Source organism: Dipodomys spectabilis, unplaced genomic scaffold (genome assembly GCF_019054845.1).
Source record: "Dipodomys spectabilis isolate Male_0828 unplaced genomic scaffold, ASM1905484v1 ptg000006l, whole genome shotgun sequence".
Taxonomy (NCBI): Eukaryota; Metazoa; Chordata; class Mammalia; order Rodentia; family Heteromyidae; genus Dipodomys; species Dipodomys spectabilis.
Genome location: NW_024870683.1, coordinates 9,292,710 through 9,311,897, shown reverse-complemented (window position 1 = coordinate 9,311,897; position 19,188 = coordinate 9,292,710). Strand labels below are relative to the sequence as shown.

Genomic DNA, 19,188 nt, shown 5'->3' with positions numbered 1-19,188 from the left:
TCTGTTTTGGCTTAGACAGGTTGTTACTTCCCTGATCTCTTAGCTCCTCCTCAGTGGCTGGAAGATTGCCCTGTCTGTGTAACTGAGTTCAGGGTTGGCTCCACCACCAGCTGAATATGGACAGGAATGGGGGGGGGGGTTTCTTGGGGGGGGGGGCATGTGCCAGTCCTGGGGCTCCATCTCAGGTCCCAGACATTCTTCCTGAGCTTTTTTACTCAAGTTCTCTACCACTTGAACCACAACTCCACTTCTGGCTTTTTTGATGGTTAGTTGGAGATGAGTCTTGTGGACTTTCCTGCCCCAATTGACTTTGAACCACAATCCTCAGATTTCAGCCTCCTGAGTAGCTAGGCTTGCAGGGGTGAGCTACCAGAGCCCAGTAAAGAATAGTTTTGAAAAGAGCCAGGAAAACACATTTCTCCTATCTCGGCTCCTCACTTCCCACAATGGCCTAGAACCCAGATGCCAGAGTGCCATAAGCATCCTGCCTCACTCTGCCAGCCCATGCTCTTGAGTACTATCTGAGCATGTGGCTGGGCCAGATAAATGCTCATGAATGGCAATATCCCTTGTCATTCTTTCTCTATCTCCCTTCATAGTCAGGTACACAGCAGTGCCCTTTGTTCCCAAGTGCTCCCTGTTCCTCTCCAGCATCTGAGCCACTTGATTACATTTCCAGCCAGTTTTTAATTATCTCCTATCAGCCCTCGTCAATCTGCCTGGGCAGCTCAGGCCGCCTGGGGAGGCATTTCCAGTGCCCGTCCATCACCAGGAAACCACTCATGCCCCGGCACAGGTCCCTCTGCAGGTGCTGCATGACCCCTCCAAACAATTCTTTTTTTTCCCCCCCTTCCAATCACATTTGTGGCATCTTGTTAACATGACATATATCTGGAAACGAACTGTTTGGGGACTTGAGGGAGTTCTTAAAAGATTCTACAGGACAGGCCATGAACTCTAGACCACGGGTCAGAGCCTGAATCCAGGTAGGAATGTCACCAGCATGTGGCTTCACATCTTTGAGCCGCTGGACAATACACTGACCTCCTGGATGGAAGTGGAAGGTCCTGGGAAGTGTGGGAGGCTGTGCAAGTGCAAACAGTTGTTCCAGTTCTTGTGCTGCCCAGGAAAGTGTGTGATGTGAGGCTTTACTTCAGCTAGAGCTAGGTAAGCAATTCAAAGCCCCCACAGAAAACCCCACTGGCCTCCACCTAGAGGAAGTCTTGAAGCAACTAGCTTTGCTAGTTGCTCACACAATACTTAAAGCTGGAAGAAGAGCCTTGAGTCATCTGGGGCAAGACTCTGGCTTTTAGATAAGGAAATAGAGGACCAATGTGACAGGAAAGACCTACTGAGGTCCTGAGGCAAGTTCCTGGCAGAGCCCACGGGTGGCCCTCCCTTCCCAGGCAGAATAGGACCCTTCTGGGGCTTGTAAGCACTGCCTTTCCTTCCCTGACTTCCCCATAAACGTTCTTGGTATTTGAGGCAGATTTATAAAATCACATGTCAAGATTTTACAGCTCTCATCTTTGCCCTCATAGTTCAAATGCTGAAACAATAAAATTGTGTTTGCTCTGTGTGTGTGTGTGTGTGTGTGTGTGTGTGTGTGTGTGTGTGTGAGCGTGAGCGTATGTGAGAGCATGTGTGTGTGAGCATGCAGGTATGGGGGCCCACTCACCTACTCCCACAGGTGCCTACCCTGACCCTCCCTGGGGACAGGTCACTCCTGACTAGCACCCTCAGCCAGCAGCTTCCCTCCTCCTTCAGCGCTGGTAGGTTTTTGCCATTCTAATAATGCTTTGGCCCTTTTCTCTTCCTTTTTAATTCTTTTTCTTTTTAAGATTACTTCACCCAAGAGGAATATCAGAAACAACTGGGTTTGGCAAAGCTAGCTTATTAGAAATACTTTAAATAGAACCTCTCTTTTATTTCCTGCTATGTTCCTTTTGGAAATCCACACGTGGCTGATGGCTTCCAGGCGTGGAATGTCAGCCTTCTACATTCTCAGCCTAGAGTCATAGGGCAGGGCTGTGAAGTCCCTACTGTACACCAGGTCTTTAGCCTCTAAGCTCACAGCCTAGACAAGGAAACAAGGTAGGTGAGCAGTGTAGTAGAGGGAAGGTAGAAGAGACGATGTCTGACAGGGACATATCTTTGAAAGACTTCTTGAAGGCAGACATTTGAGCAGGGCCTCTGAGGATAAATAAAATTGAGAGAACCTCAAGAAATTATTTATTTGTGGGTTGTTGTTTTATGTTTGTTTTTTGGTTTTGGTTTTGGTTTTTGTCTTTGTCTAGTCATGGGGCTTGAACTCTGAGCCTGGGCACTGTCCCTGAGCTCTTCAGCTCAAGGCAAGGGCTCTACCACTTGAGCCACAGCACCACTTCTGGTTTTTTGGTGGTTAATTGGAGATAAGAGTCTCACAACTTTCCTACCCAGGCTGGCTTTGAACCGCAAGCCTCAGATCTCAGCCTTTTGAGTAGCTAGGATTACAGATGTGAGCCACCAGTTCCCGGTGAAATGGTTTATTTTAGATGCTGCTGTGTATGGATGTTTAGGTTTGGGGTTGGAGGAGAAGCCTCAGGTATCTCCTTTCCTCACCTCTGAAGTCACATGAGCCACAACTGAAATGAAGTGGGGTCACAGAACTCAGCCCTGCCTGTAGCTGTTTAGCACATGTATGGCATGTAGGTATTGTGCCCTTGGGATTAGCTCTCTGTGAGCAGAGAGCTTCTTTTTGTCTTCTTTTTGCTTGTTTGTGTTTTCTAGATTTCTCCACTGAATCACCTATATACGATGGTTTTATTTTGGAGATTTGTGGTGGTGGTGGTGGTGGTGATGGTGGTTTGTGTGTATGTATTTGCTGGTCCTAGAGCTTGAACTCAAGGCCTGGATACTGTCTCTGAGTATTTGTGCTTGAGGCTAGTGCTCTGCCATTTGATCCACAGCTCCACTTTTGGCTTTTTGGTAGTTAATTGGAGGTAAGAGTCTTATAGGCTTTCCTGCCTATAAGGGTGTTTTTGTTTGTTTGCTTTTTAATGAGGTAGAGCAGGAAAATCATTGGCTATAGACTTAGGAGACCTGATTCTGGTGTCACCTCCTGTCTTTATTGTGTGGTGATTCTCTATGCCTGTTGTGTGGGCTACTCTGGTGGGACTTAGCAGTAGAAAGAAACCAAACAGTGTCATAGCTAAGCAGATGGACTGCCTCAAGCCAGAATCTTTGCTCCAAACTTCAATTCAGCCTCTTGGTAGCTTTATGGCCTATTTCTGCGTCCATACAATGGGCATGGCAATCATTTCTGAACAGTTTCATGAAGCATGATCATTATGACCAGGGATGTACCTTAAATACCCAGAAGTCCTGGCTAATCTCCAACTCCCCACTTTGCCCCTCGGGGACAAAAAACACCTGGGCTCACAAAAGATCGTGCCAACTACCAGCATTCCCAGCCTCCACCTTTTCCCTACCTACAATTCCCTACCAAAGAACCAGACATGCGCTGGACACAGACTCCTGGGAAAAATGGATCTGCAGGGGGCTAGGCGGGCCTCTGAACTTCCTGGTATTGGTGTTAGGAAATCACTTGAGCAAGCATGTGCAGTGTCCTCTTGTGCCAGTGATGATGATCACACACTTCAGCAGGGCATTAGTCAACATAAGTAACGGTAACCCCATCAAGGCTCAGCTGTGACACTGTTCACGCCTGGTCACTGGAAGCTTCAGACTCGGCCCTCACAGAGCAGCAGGACTTCTTTTGAGTTCTGATTTTTCAGGCCAAGAAAATAAGGTTTATTCTTCTCCAGAATTCCTCTAATCTTAATCAAAAACATCTAGAGAGTTACAAGAGTTGACTCTTAGTTTTGTGGGAGCTGTGCTTCTTAAAAGAAACCGGTTCCGATAGTAAGTAACTTTGGAACTCAATTACTTGCAGCCATGCTGAAAAAAACTTGTAATTATTGTGGTCAAACCCCAGCCAAATAATAAAATGAAAGCTTTGTTGTGTATCAAGGCAGAAATCAATTTCATTAGGGAGCAAAGAGCTGGAGATTTAATTTTAAGAAAATTCTTCACCCTGTGGAAAGAGCCTGTCAGGAAACTGCCAGAATGAATGTCCAACAGGAGAAGATTTGCCCTCCAGAGCCCAGACTACTGAGGGGTGACAATGACCTTTCAGAATTGCATTTCTACATCTCCCAAGTCTGGTCAAAGCCAATGCGCTTCTGCTTCTTAACGTGCTTGGGCCCATGCCCCTTTTGGTTTGATTCAGGAGAGACAGTCCTCAATAGCTGATAGCACTGGGTGTCCATAGGCTCCTGTCCTCAGAGATGAGGAGGAGGAAGAGACAGGTGGATTCAAGCTCAGCAGGACCCCACATCAATGGTGGAGTTGTGTCCGCACAGCAAGGTTCGTGGCCAGGGTAGGCAGACCTTCAATGACACCATCCATATGCCCCTGCTACTGTCTTCTCACCTCTGAGGGGCCAGGCTAGGGCAGAAGGAGCAGCAAGGACTGAGAGCCAGAGCTGGAGCCATCAGCAGGCTCCTGTAAGTTATATGTGCACTCAGAAGAGCTTTCCCATAGCAGAGTTGGCTAGCTGATCTCAGAAAGTATGTCTTGGTGGGATGAGCGCCCCTGTGGTTAGAGACATAGAGTGCCCACACACTAAATGTGAACACTACAGATGCACCTCCCTCAGATGAAACTGAAGCATGCATCAGAACCCCTTAGAGAACGGTTGAAGAGTTCCCAGGTTCCAAAGAGGCCCAAGAAGTGTCAGACTTGCCGAGGCCTTGTGTCCTTGAGGCCCTCTGGACATGTTGGAACCGGCCCTCCTTGTCTAGCCCTGGGCTCTTGAGTGCTTGTGATAAATGTGAAACTTTGATTCAGTAGCTGAATAATCACCCAGTCCTCATCATATATGGGCATCTTCTGTGCACCAGGCTTCCAAGGTTGGAGCTGTGGTAGGCCCTCAGTGGATCTCTGTCCTCTCCCCATATTGTATAAATGGGGAAACTGAGGCCTAAGAGGGCAGGAGCCAATTTGGGGCCCAAGTTTCCAATGCTGTATTCAAAGTGTTTTTTTTTTTTCTTCTTGTTTTCAATGGACTTTAGAGAATATTATGAAATACTTTGTTTCACAGATGAAGAAATAGAGACCCAAGCCAGGCACTGGTGGCTCACACCTGTAATCCTAGCTACTCAGGAGGCTGAGATCTGAGGATCACAGTTCAAAGTCAGCCTAGGTAGGAAAGTCCTTGAGACTCTTATCTCCAATAAACCACTAGAAAACCAGAAGTAGTGCTGTGGCTCAAGCAGTAGAGCGCTTACCTTGGAGCTGAAGAGCGCAGGGACAGCACCTAAGCCCAGAGTTCAAGCCCCACGACTGACCAAAAAAAAGAAATAGACACCCAATTTCCAAAAAAGCTTTGGAGGACTTTTTTTTCCCTGGGAACCACTGTCACACCTATGCTTTGTAAAAAGGCCTCTGTTGGGAAGGTGGCTCAGTGGTAGAGTGCTTGTCTTGCATGCATAAGGCCCTGGGTTTGATTCCTTAGCACCACATAAGCAGAAAAAGCCGGAAGTGGTGCTGTGGCTCAAGTGGTAGAGTGCTAGCCTTGAACTGAAGAGCCCAGAGTTCAGGTCCTATGACCAACAAAAAAAAAACACGTCTGGTGTTCAGGTGGCAGCACTCAGCAGTGTGCCTGTGAGATTCCAGGAGAATAGCCACCCGCACATTGAATCTGGGTAGTTCAGTTGAAACTTGTCGTTCTAAAAAGCCCCTCTGAAGCTTACCCCGTAATCCCAGCTACTTAGGAAGTACCAGCCCAGGCAAGAAGTTAGCATCTTAACCAATAGTCTAGGTGTAGGGAGGAGCATCTGTGATCCCAGCTCCAGGGAAGGCATCAGTAGGAAGATCATAGATCCAGGCTAGCCCCAGCATTACCATCTGAAAATTAAATACAAAAGGGCTGGGGGAAAAAATAAAAATATAAAAGGGCTGGGGGTGTCGTGGTAGAATACCTATCAAATAAACAAAAGGACCTCTTCATTTTCCCTCTTTTCTTCTAAGTAAAACTTCTAATGGGTTGATGCTTTGGATAGTAAGACCTGTTCCTGAGCTGGTAAATGCCCTGGGTTGATTAGCAACCCTCCTCCCCCACAGGACAGTGGCCAGTGCTCCCAGGGCCACTTGTCCCTGGCAAGATGCTTCTGATCTTGAGAAAGTGAGAAAGTTCAGGTGTGGAACGTGGCTGTTGTTTTAGTTCCCCCCTCACCTGTCTAGCTGCAGAGACTCCCCTCTTCCCCCACAGCTAAAAGCAAAGGGCAAGGGGAGGCAGGCAAGCTGGGAATGGAAGCAGTGGGAGCAAGCCTCTGCTCCTCTGCCTCTCAGTGTCATCTGTTAAATGGTGACAAGGAGCTAAACAGTCTCAGAGCCTCTGTTGGGGGCCTTTTCTTCCCTAGCAGTGTACACATTAGGCACTTAATAGATGCCAAAGATGGTACAGGATCATATCTTTATCAGAGAAACCCTTCTTCCTTATTCATGGTATATTTTCATGTTGGCCCTAGTCAATGCGCAACGCTGCCCTTTCAGTCATGAGCAATCTTACTTGATGTTGGAAATCAATCTCAGGACAGTGCATACCCTGTTTGTGTCACCCACCCTGCCTAATGTCACCCGGCATCAGAGCCAGAGCCAACACCCAGGCCTCCCACTCCATTCAGCCAGCATGTCACAGCCAGGGGGATGCATGGCCACTGTAACTTTGGACTGCCAGCATGTCCAACAGACGGGGAGAGCCTGGACAGCCGGAGCCAGCAAACAGACCAGATGGGTAGCAGCTTCTGCGCAGTAGGAGGAAACACGGCCCAAGTCAGGCCCCTAGGCCCTGAGCCCTGCGTCTGCATCAGTGCTTTCTGAAGAGCCCTGCTGACTCTTCATTTAAAAAATGAGGAAGAACCTCCTGGGCCTCAGTCTGCTGCAGCCCCTGGGCTCCTACCAGGCTTACCATGGGCTGCTAAGAAGTGAGGCTTCCTAACCAGCCACCAGGATCCTACAGTGACCTGCATGTGTCAGTGGCAAGACTCGCTCAGCCATTGTTCCCTAGTTCAGACCTGAGGCAGCAGCGGGCATCTCAAAGGTAAGGGAAACAGGTGCAGGCAGACACAGCTTAGAGAGGCAGCACAGACTTGTATTTACAACTGTGCCCAAGCCTCCTAGGCTCCAGGCAGTGATTCCTTGCCCAGAGGGGCTCTCTGTCTCATTCTCCAGGCCAGCCTGGGTGGACATCAGGTTCCTAGTCCAGCCCATCTTTGCCTATAAAAGCTACCCTTCCCTGAAAGGTCCCCTCTGTGGCTCAGGTTTCCTTCAGATGCTGTATTTCACCTCCCCCCCCTCCCCCCCCCCCACACACACACTTCTCCCCCTCCCAGTCCCCCCAGCCTGCAGGCTGAGGTGGGGCTAGTTTGTTTGGCAGGTTCCATGTTGTTATCTTATGGAGTCCATCGCCTCACCTTTCCCAGGCATTCAGGCTGAGGCTCACAGCGGCTCACTATGGCTGGGAGGGAGGATTGGTATAATGAAGAATCCCAGACTCTGGTGACTAGGAAGTAGTGTGACTTTAACATTACTGACGCTTTAGGCTGGATTTTTTTTTCTCTGTGTGTGGGTGGGTTGGGGGGGGGGCAGGGGTAGCATCTCCACATGCACACATGTGATCTCTCCCTCCCTTCCCTAGAAAATTATCTGTAATGGGTTCATTTTCACCTATCTACCTCTTTGTGTGCAGAAATGAGCCTTTTTCTTCCTCATGTTCCCAGAGAGAAGTACCTGCCTACTCTTCTGCTTAGAGAGGGTTCTGTGGCATGATTTACTGAGGCCACCAACTTGGAGCTTGAGAAATGCCTACATCTCAGGAAGGCTGATCACTGCTGATGCTTTTACTGAAAGTCTGGCTATTTGGTTATAAATCAGGTGGTTTGGCTCAACAGTGCTTATATTTAGACATTGTTCACAATAACTTGGTGTGTGTTTGGCTTGTCACTGTGAAGGCTGTTCAGAGGTGGTAGGTGAAACACAAGTATCTATCACATGGTCTCATAAGCTGCTTCCCACACACACAATTTGGACTCATAGGACATCTCAGCCAGAAGGGGCCTTTGGGGCCCTTGGTCTTTGGGCAGTGGGAAATCTGCATTTAATAACAGCTCTCCTTGCTTCTTTGTGAAGACACAGGTTCATCCAACTGTGGACTAAGGGAGCACCCAACATCTCCCCAGACATGCCCCAGGCAGACCATACTGTGCAGCACTTGTGTGTCTTCGTTTCTCTGAGGCAGGAGGATTAAGAGTTCGAGGCCAGCTTAGGCTACATAGTTAGTTCCAGGCCTGCCTGGGATTCACAGGTGGGTCTTGTCTTGCAGCCATGAAGCCCTGGGGAGGTATCTGGAGAAATTGTCTAGTGAATGTCCAAGAGTTTGAGGTCTGTGTTTCTCCTCCTAGGATTTTATGGCTCTTTGCTGAGTGCCATTGTAAAAGCCACCCAGTATCTTTTCAGAGGGGCCTAGATCCCTCCCTTGTCTACAGTGCAGTAGGAGAAGGTGGAGGACTATTGATACGAGGTACCAGCCAGCTCAGTTTCTGCGTGGATTCCATGGACCTCGTTCAGTCACCAGGAGTACAGCAGGAACTACCTGTCTTATAGGCACCTGGGTGGCTACCATCATCCACATCTTTGGGGCTGATCTTCCTGCCCAAGGTCAGAGCAGATTAGCTTTAGAACAGGGCCTGATTGCCTATTGATTGAACATAAATTCCCTGTACATCTCTACCTCCACTGGTGGGAAGGGGACAGAAGGTCCCTTGGGCTGCTTGTGCTGAACACAGAACCTGTGTCCCCTGGGCTCTGCTGCTGAGGTGCCCACCTTCCTTCCCTGAAAAACATCATGCCAATTGTTAAGTGCATTGTAAGTGCACACACTCCTTCTTTTACCCACTCCTTTGACCCACCTTGCTCCAGAATGTGCTTGAAGTAAGATTGAGATGTTGAAGATGAACCAAAAAAAAAAAAAAAAGAGGAAAAGGGCCCTAGCTAGGAAGGACCAAGGCTCAGCTTGTTACTCACTTCAGGAGGCCATATTTAGGGAGAAACTGGCCTCGTATTTGAGGCTTAGGTATTTAGATCTGGGCAGAAAAAACTGGTCAGCTCAGTGGCCCCAGGTATAAGTTCTTCCTTAGTCCCAAGAAAACAGGTGTCTGTCCTATTGTTCCCTGTGACTGTCCAAGGGCAAGATTTTCTTGCTTTGGGAAGCAGGTACCTTTACCCACCTTAAGGGACCGCCTCTGCTTCCCAGTGGGCTCACTCTGCAATCCACACTGGCTATCTTGGACCAGAAAAGGCAGCTACTGAATCCGACCTTGGATGGACCACACAAGGAGACAGATGCTTACAGTGCAGGGGAGGGTGCAAGGCCTGACTAGGTTACCAGTGGCGGCAAGGAGGGATCATTGGCATACATGCAGTGCCCTGGCTGGGGGCCAGGCAGGTGCTGAGAGCCCACAGAGGCCCACCTGTACACCTGGAACCACCTGGTGGGGCGACTGACTGGGAAGGTGAGGCTGCAGCAGTAGCTGTAGCTGCGGAAGGTCAGGCTAAGAGTGCAGACTCTGAGTCCAACAGACAGATTCACATCTGTGAGACAAGGCATGTGACCTTCCTGAGTCACAGTGATAGTCATACCTGCCTGTCACCATTGCTATGCAGCTGTGGCAGCACCTCTTTTCTCTGCCAGGCACCTGGTGGAGGCTCCAGGAGGGCTGATTCCCCCAATACCTAATGGCAGTAGGTAGCTACAGAGGGTTTTGAGCTCAAGGACAATGTTATGGCCATCTGCATCAAGAAAGTTTCCATCCACCTTTCAGGCTAACGAGAAATATCCCTGGTGTGTGTATTCTTCTAACTGGGTCTCACATGCTAGTCCCCAAGGGCAATTTCCTCCCCCCTCCTACATCAATATTATATGCAAGTGTTTTTAAGTCATTTCATCATGAAAAGAAGCGATTTAACATAACTATTACCCAGGATTCTTCATGAAATATGCATCAAGCAATTAGGTCTAAAAGCAAGAGGTGAGGCCTCGCACCCTGCTCTGCAGGGCGGGCAGCTGTGGGCTGAGTGATGTTTTATTAAAGCTCATGATTAGAAGGCGAGGTGGGGCCTGTTATTAGGCCAGCGCACTAGGCACGCATGCTAATCCTGGTGCTGGTGACAAGGAGGTGCTTTTTTGTGATGGTAATGAGGGATCTGAGCACCATGACAGTCCTAGCATCCTGCCTCCACCGACCTTGCAAGACTCATTAGACAGGTCACCCACTAGAGACACCCCTAATTGTGACTTTGCTCTCTCAAGATGTCCTATCAAAGGAGACAGGGCTGACACAAAAGCTCTTCACTCCCCAGGGACCCGGTCTTCCCAGAACCATGGTGGTACCCATACTGCAACAATGCATGCTGCCTTGCAGAGAGAGGGATGGCCCAGCCCAGAGCCTGCCTCTCTGATCTGTTCCCTCCAAAGTACCAACAGGAGTCCCCCTCCCCACCCCCACCTCCCCCCCAAAAAACCATTCTGTTCAGAGCAGCACCCATGGCATACTGTATACACTCCTTGTCTGATGCAGGCTTCTGGGGCTTGAACTCAGAGCCTGGGCACTGTCCCTGAGCGTCTTTTGCTAGCACTCTACCATAAGCCACAGTGCCACTTCCAGCTTTTTCTGTTTATGTATTACTGAGGAATGGAACCCAGGGCTTCATGCATGCTAGGCAAGCACTCTACCACTAAGCCACCTTCCCAGTCTCCATAGAGATTTTTATGGTTTCCTTTCTTATGCTGGTGTCTGTGACAGAGGCTCACACTCTAACAACTACTGGTGTCTTCTTTGATGTAGTGTTAGATATCATTAGATCCCTCATTGGCAGCCACTTTGGGGAGGTTTTGTTTTGAGGGTTTTTGTTTTGTTTTTTGAGACCAAAGTCTCCAAAATCTTCCTGCTTCAGCCTTCTGAGAGGCAGGATTACAGGCACACACTGTCACACCCAGCTACTGGCACTAGTTTCACATCTGTTGTTTGGTGGCCTCTCATGGGGGGGAGGGGGGTCCTTGTGACCAATCAGGATGTATTGTGTGTGATGTCACCTGACCTTTGCATTAGTCCAGGATTGGCCAGCCTTCTCGGGACCCAAGAATCCCTTGGGATGAAGTTGCCATCCTACCTTTGTGGCCGTGGACTTCACTAGCTAGGTTATACTGTTCCCAATTCCAGGGAAAATGTGTGTTCCCACATGTAGCATTTGACTCCCAGCCCTTCTGCTCTCTGCTCTGCCAGTAGCCTGGTGAAGTAACCCAGAGACTCAGCATGGAGATGTCTGCTCAGAGTCTGCGGCCTCTTCCCTGCCACCCTGCCCAGCCTCACATGGAACACTGAGGGTTAGACAGCAACCTCTCTGGGTCTGAGGATTGCAGAGGTTAGGAGCATAGGCTCTGAGAAAGACCCCATGAAGGGGATCTGGCACCACTAAACCAATGCTGTGTGACTGTGGTCCATTCGCTTCCCTTCCTGAACCTCAATACACAAGACTTCTCTAATAGGAAGAGGCCACTAGCCCCAAAGGGCAATGCAGGCAGATTCCCCAGTGAAAGCAGGACTGTGAGCCTGGCAGCCTTGCACCAGATGGCATATATACACAGGGTTCCAGACACCTAGGACTAAAAGCACACGCGGAGGCCATTGTGGCACTGATGAGGCAGGGACAGAGCCACCCAGCAAGGCGTGAGGGCAGCATGAGGGCCACGCAACTGTCACGTTGGGCCAGTTGTCTCCTAGCATGTTAGTCCTGGACTGTGGTCCCAGCTCTGCCCTGATTTCTGAGTTTCATGACCCACTTAGCCCCTGCGCACACCACAGCCTGCTCGTGGTGTAAGTTAGTGGAGAAAGAAATAACAGCACGGAAGGAGGACGGACAGCAGGCCTGGAGAGGCGGTAGGGAATTAAGGGAGTACCCTGCTTCACCGTATGTTAACAGACGACAGTACTGTCTTTACCACTTGGTGACCCTGCCAAGCCTCAGCCTGGAAATGGACCGTTGACATCCACCTGTGGCCCTATCAGAGCTGTTGTCACCGTCACTGCCAGTCACTTCTAAAAGAAAACAGCATGCGTGGGTGCTGGTGGCTCACTCTTATAGTCCTAGCTACTTAGGGGGCTGAGATCTGAGGATCAGGGTTTGAAGCTAGCCTGGGTAGGAATAGTCCATGAGACTCCTATCTCCAGTTTACCAGGAAAAAGCCAGATGTGGAGCTATAGCTCAAGTGGTAGGCAGAATGAAGAGTGAGGGAAGCAAGAGAAGAAAGGAAACTGTGAAGGACAGGCATGGTGGTTCATGCAGGAGGCAGAAAGTGGAGGATCCAGAGTGAAAACATGAAGTTAACCTATTTAGCCACCAGCTACTTCCCCCAACCCCCTCAATAATGAGATGCACTCAGTATTCACCAGCTGCTGCGATCCTTCGTCAGACAGCTTCTCTGCTTTGCTCCCCAAGCCCTGGACTGGGGGTAGATCACAAAGTCTGGTGGCTTGGCTCCTTAAAAAGTCACCCCATGCCAGGCGCTGGTGGGTCACACCTGTAATTCTGGCTGCTCAGGAGGCTGAGATCTGAGGATTGCCAGCCTGGGCAGGAAACTCCATGAGACTCTTCCCTCCAACAGCCACTATTTAAAAAAAACATAAAAGCTCCAGGATGGGGCCTGGGTCCTGAGCCCTGAGTTAAAGCCCTAGAACCAGTATGCATGCACGCCCATGCACGCGCGCACGCACGCGTGCACACACACACACACACACACACACACACACCACCCCCACTTGGCGCTCAGAGAAGAAATGAGACACCATTCATGCCCTCCCTGCAGGCCTTTGAATGCACTGAGCTCTCCCACCCTTACCATGGAAAACTCTGGCCTTCTCCAGCATGCTTGGCTTTACATGAGTTCGCCACCTGCTCCCGGAATGCTTGTCGAGGCGTTCTCCAGCGGAGTGACCCTTCACGGGGAGAAACTTGCCACAGGCTCTGTAATTAGAACATCGCCAGCCTTAAAAAATCTTGACTTAAATTTCAGTTCTTCACAGGAATTATTCTCTCGAAAATGTAATTGCTCTCTGAATGATTTCCTTTAAGCCAAGGGTGACGTCTCTAAATGTATTAGTATGAGCAGATGCATTGCTCAGGTCTGCACTTCATTAAGCGATTGTTCTGCCTATCTGAAAATGGCACTGAGAGAGGGGGCACTGGGAGCCCCGTCCTGACTGGAGAAGAGTGTTGATGGTTTCAGGGTGCCCATGGGAGCGCAGAAGCGGGAGAGGAGTTGGTGGGACTAAGGAAGGCGGCAGAACTTCTGAGTCCACACCGTCCTCTCCAGCTGGTCACAGATGACCAAAACCCATTAGTGGGCCCATTAGATGGCAGGAGGTCACCCCCAAGCCCAACTTCCTGGCTAAATGGCACACACTGGGTAAATTGGAGGGTGCTGGGGAAGCCCTCAGTCACCTGTAGGTGTGGGGGCAGAATCGCCATGGGGTCACAAAAGGCCAGGCTGGTGGGCAGGGAAGGGATAGCCTGCACCGGGCACAGGGTGATGAGGCGTGCGTACACCGGTGCGGCCTCTGCTGCTCTTCCTTCAGCAGACTTGGGCAGCTTGTCCCGGACAGTTCTGAAGCCAGGTACTGTGGGCACAAAGGCCTGGCCCTGCTCCTTCATGGCACCCGTAGCGGAACAGGAAGGGTGGCCAAATAATCTCAGGCAGGGCAGATGGAAGCAGGAGTCTTCTCAGGGCAGTGACGTGAAGAAAGGAGCTCTGCCTGTGCGAACCTGGAAGACTGCCTGGCAGAGGAGACAGGTGGGGCTTCAGAGGAGGCAGAGGGGAGTGCCTGCGGAAAAGCGTGCATCGTTGCCCACATTCTACTGACAACAACTCAATGAAGACTCGGAAATGTAATTCCTACCTGGGTACCACCCCGCCTCCCTCCTCGCTTCCCAGGCTCTCCTGCAGTTGCTGCTTGTCCCTGGGCACCTGCGGCTCTGGGCCAGCCCCTGGGTGGAGAGGTACAGCTCACAGCTGCTCTGTGCCTGGGACCCCTTCTAGCTCAGCCTCTCATCCCCGGGGGAGAAGAGCAAAACTGATGCTGTGACGTCTACTCCGTGCTGTGCAGATCTCTGATCACTGTATTTTGTTCACAGGAGCAACCAGGGCTTTATGCACATGAAACTGGCCAAAACCAAAGAGAAATACGTGCTGGGTCAGAACAGCCCTCCATTCGACAGTGTCCCAGAAGTCATCCACTACTACACCACCAGAAAGCTCCCCATCAAAGGGGCTGAGCACCTGTCGCTCCTCTACCCGGTGGCTGTGCGGACCCTGTGAGCAGACCAGCCCGGCCCTGCTCAGTGACAGTGCTGAGACTTGGAGGCGCTGGCCGGGCGCCCACCAGCACAGCTGTGTTGCCAGCTGTATCGTTTGTGTTGTGTGTATGGTACTAGCACACCACTGCATGTCTTAGAATGCTGTTGCCACTTCCGGGGCTGGAAGGGTCCTGGATGAAGAGGGACTGCCAGCCGCCCACTGCCCCAGTCCCCATCCCGCCCCCACCCCCCTCCTTGAGTTTCTGTGAATTAAAATATTTGCAATCCAAAGAGATGCCTTCCAGGATGAACAAAGGCGGAGCAGCTCCAGCGGTGGGCGGAGCGGAAATCCCTGGGCTGCATCTCTTTGTTCTCCAGCTATCACAAACTCATACCTGAGTAGGGCAAACTTTTCCCTTTGGTGCTGGGAGCCAAAGCTGGCCCCGAGAGCCCAGGAGGGCCCAGGGGTTGGCTCTCCAATGTGTGTGTGTTTCTGGGTGCACAATGGGCACATAGGTGAGAGAACATGGCCACACACACACGCACACACACAGTCCCCATCTACTTCTAGTCTCTCTGTAATCATTAGCTCTTCAAGGAATCATTGTGCAGTCAGAAAGAGGATGCAATTATTTATGAATAGGGTGTGTAAATAAAATAGTCATTTAATATATATTCTCATCCCTTGTTTTCTATACCACACAGGGTCTGGGCAGGGGCGGTGTTTGCATGCCTGTCTCGGTCTCAGAGCTCAGTGTCTTCAGCTTGGCTGGCATGACAGGCTCCGGGAGAGAAGGAGGCAGGGGCTCCAGTTAGGCCCCGCAGCTTCTGGGCACCTGGATGGCTACTGCAGGAACTGGGCCAGGAGCTGAGGAGCACTGCTTGGCCCGAGGAGAAAGTCAGCTTGCAGGAGGGCCAGCCAGATGCACAGTCAGTAAGGAGCATTGTGAGTCTTAAGGTTGATCTAGCACCAAGATTCTCCCTCCTGCCCTTGGCACCTGGAAGCAAGTTCAGGTGAGCCCCTTGGGTGTACAGCAGCCAGCAGACTGAGGTTTTTAACATGAGGGAGAAGAGGGTCGGAAGAAGGAAGTAACATGCCCGAGGTTCCCCCAGCTTATAGGAAGTAGGGCAGACTCCATGACCAAAGCTCTTGTTTGCATGGCTTCGCTGTCACCTGGCCGCACTACTGCTACATACATAAACCACATACACACTCCTCCAGCATGTCCCAGCCTCCTGAGGCAGGTGCTTCCCACATATGAATCAATTCCATTTGGTTTTCTTTTTTTTTTGGGGGGGGGGGTCCGGTCATGGGGTCTGAACTTGGCCTGAGCACTGACCCTCAGCTCTTCAGCTCAAGGCTAGTGTTCTACCACTTGAGCCACAGCGCCACTTCCGGCTTTTTTCTTTTTGCTTATGTGGTGCTGAGGAATCGAACCCAGGACCTCATGCATGTAAGGCAAGCGCTCTACCACTGAGCCACCTCCCCAACCCCTCCATTGGGTTTTCTGGGGGAAAAAATAATAATAAACAAAGCTTGGATGTCTTGTTTGGATGAAAAACAAAATAAATTATCCAGCCAGGTACTTGTGGCTCATGCCTATAATTCTAGCTATTCAGGAGGCTGAGATCTGAGGATCCAGGTTCAAAGCCAGCTCAGGTAGGAAAGTCCATGAAACTCTTACCTACAATTAACCACCAGAAAACCAGAAGTGGAGCTGTGGCTCAGCGTGGTAGAGTGCTAGCCTTGAGCAAGAGAGCTCAGGGACCTGAGTTCCAGCACCCAGACCCTGAGTTCAAGGCCATGACCAACCCTCTCCACTCCCCCAAAAAATGAGTTTTCTGTGGCCCTGCTTTAGCCACCACCTTGCAGCATGAAAGGCATGGCTGCCACACCCCATGAATTACATGACTATCACTCAGACTCAGCAAGGGTTCTGATACATCTGAGCAGGATGGCACCTTTAAGAAGAGCACTTGCTTATGTTCACAGACAGTTGGAGCCCACTGCCCAGGGGGGAAAGAGGTCTGGAGGACTCCATAAGACCTGTCAGATTGGGGCAGAGCAGGCCAAAGGCCACCTTTGGGCAAACCTAGATCCTTGATGTCCCCTCTTAAACACCCCACCTCTTGGGTCATCCTAACTGATCCTTGTTTGTCCATCCAGGGGCCCCAGCCCTCAGTATTGCCAGGTGGCTGTAGCCTTGGTCTAGTCTCCCAAGAAACCAGCCTTTGCCTGTTTTGCATTTTTCAGAACAGCCTGCAGGTCAGAGAGGTCAAAGAGAATGCCTGGAGGGACCCGGGCTGCCTGGGGTGGGGGGTGGGGGGAGGAGGGGGATAGGCACAATGAAATGAGTGGGGAGCTGGCAGGGGTCCACACAGGTGCCACCAGGCTCTCCTGGGAGGACGCAGTGCCTTGAGCTTTGCAATGGGAAGATTGAGGCTTCGCCTGGGCGCGTTCCGATGCGGCATTCTAAGCATTTCCTGAGGTTGCCGAGCCGCACAGCCCTCCCTGGGGGCCAGCCTCGAGCAAGCTTCTCAGCGGGGTCTGGAGCCTAGGGGTGAGGAAGTGAAGCCGGACCCCCAGCTTAGCCTTGGCTCGTGGCATCGCCAGCACCCTCTTCGCTACCTCATCTTCCCTAGCTTGCCTGCTTGCCTGAGGGACTGGGGTTGGCTGAGGAGCCGTCTAGAGGATGGGAGATGCTAAAAGGGATTTTTTTCCCTTTAATTTTTATGAACCTCTCCCCTCCTTCCTCTAATTGTGACTGTTTCCTCTGTCAGCGTGGTATTCATGTTTTCTTGGACATCTAACAATTGAAACGGCTTTTCCCTTTCAGAAACACTCACATTCAGGTTACTGGCGTTGGTTTGGTTTTTGTTTTGGCTTTTTTTTTTTTCATCTGCTGCCAATTAATGGAAAGGAGAGAGAGAAAAAAAATGATCTGGGTGAGGGGGAAGGGCTCCCTGCCACACAATATCTTGCCCTGGGCATTTTGTTTGAGAACACAGCCTCCAGCCTCTTAAGACCCTTACTGCTCAGAGCCACGGGGACGTTTTTCTTTCCCTTCTGTGCTGGCTTCATTATTGACCACAATGCTCTGGCGCCTTCAGCAGCTCTGTCCTTGAGCCCCACAGAGTTAAGGGCCCTTTTGGCAGCCCAGCAGAACAAGATGGTGGCCACAGGAAGAATGGAGGCTTTGTGGGGAGACGGCCCACCTGCCCGCCAAGGCCCTTCAATCCTGAGCGACTCCCAGAGCAACCTTGCAGGAAAGAGGCAGAGGCCCTGAGCCTTCCGGAAGGCCTCTCACTGAAATATGGTAGAGGCTGGGCCTCTTGCTGAAGTCTAGTGGCTCTGGGCTTGTGGCCCTTGGGGGCTAGAGCAACAGCTGGAGGGAGTCTTGATCATTTCCCACAGCAACTCTGCTTCTGCAGTTTTGTAATGCATATCCAGCAGCTGTCTGAGACACTCAGAAGTGATTGATGTCACTTCACCAAAAGCCTGGTAGGGCCTGGCAGCCAGGCCTACTGTGTGTTCACAAATCCTGGAGACAGTGCTTGTGCCCTTCAGACAAGCCAGGCTGGCTTTAGAGTTGACCCAGGGATATCCCTGAAAAGGTCCTACTGAATCAGGCGACTGTCCAGCAAACTGTCACATCTGCCTCTTCACACTTAAAGAAGCCAATACTTATCAGCAAAGACCAAACCTGGAAGGCGCCCTCAACTTCTCCATCTCTTTCCCCCAGGCTAATTTGTCTCCCTGACTCCTTCCAACCACTTCTGGTTGAAATGTGCCCTTGTCAAGTTGCAGTTCTGTGTGTTACGCTATACCATGATGTATATTTAATGTGAAGCTTTTAATATACAACCAACTCATTTCAATGTACTTCCTTGAGCTCACATGCTTGCTTGCTTTCAAATATGCTGTGTGCCCTGGGAATCCTGTGGCCTGACCTTCCTCTTGCCAAGACTGAGCTTCAACAATCATCTCTCAAGATGGCTCTTCCAGGAAAGGAGGACCCTGCTCTCTGATGACTCGGAAGACAGGTCCCTAATGAGCTCGTTAGATGGAAACAAGTTAATTGGGTCAGCAGACATTCATTGAGTGTCTCCTGCTCCCTAGGTCTCTTGGATACCAAAGTGAATGGAAGTGGGCATCTATGGCTCACGCCTATAATCCTAGCCATTCGGGAGGCTGAGATCTGAGGATTGCAGTTCAAAGCCAGCTGGGTGAGGAAAGTCTGTGAGACTCTTAGCGCCAATAAGCCACCAGAAAGCCGGAAGTGGTGCTGTAGCTCAAGTAGTAGAGCGCTCACCTTGAACTGAAAAGCTGAGGGACAGCATCCAGGCTCAGACTTCAAGCCTCTTGACCAACCAAAAAAAAAAAAAAGAGAGAGAGAGAGAAAGAGAGAAAGTGAATGGACTCTGCCTGTGGCCTTAATAGGTTTCCAGTGTGGAAAACCAAACATGAGGTTTTACATGATGTAGTTCAGAGGACCCAGCACTGGGAGCGGCCAGATGAATCTGCAGAAATCAGAACATGTTGGGCCTCATAGGATGAGCAGGAGTTCACCAGGGAGCCTGGAGGGAAGGATGCTGCAGACAGAGGTGACAGGAAAGTGTTTGGGCTGTAGGGGATGGGGGGCGGGGGGGCAGTGTCGGAGAAGGGATGAGGCCAGGCATGCCACAGCCTGACTTGAAAAGCCCTGGGTCTCCCAAGGCTTTGACTAGAGCAAGCAA

General features: G+C 50.7%; 1 protein-coding gene across 2 annotated transcripts in view; it reads left to right on the top strand.

The window, feature by feature from the left end:
* Shb (SH2 domain containing adaptor protein B) overlaps nt 1-15,124 on the top strand; it is a 133,671-nt gene extending 118,547 nt beyond the window's left edge. For both annotated transcript variants that reach the window (XM_042697972.1, XM_042697981.1), the window contains one exon: nt 14,290-15,124. In XM_042697972.1, the coding sequence (XP_042553906.1) occupies nt 14,290-14,473 (184 nt within the window). In that variant the 3' untranslated portion in view covers nt 14,474-15,124. The remainder of the gene's footprint in view (nt 1-14,289) is intronic.
* Nucleotides 15,125-19,188: the final 4,064 nt, after the last annotated feature.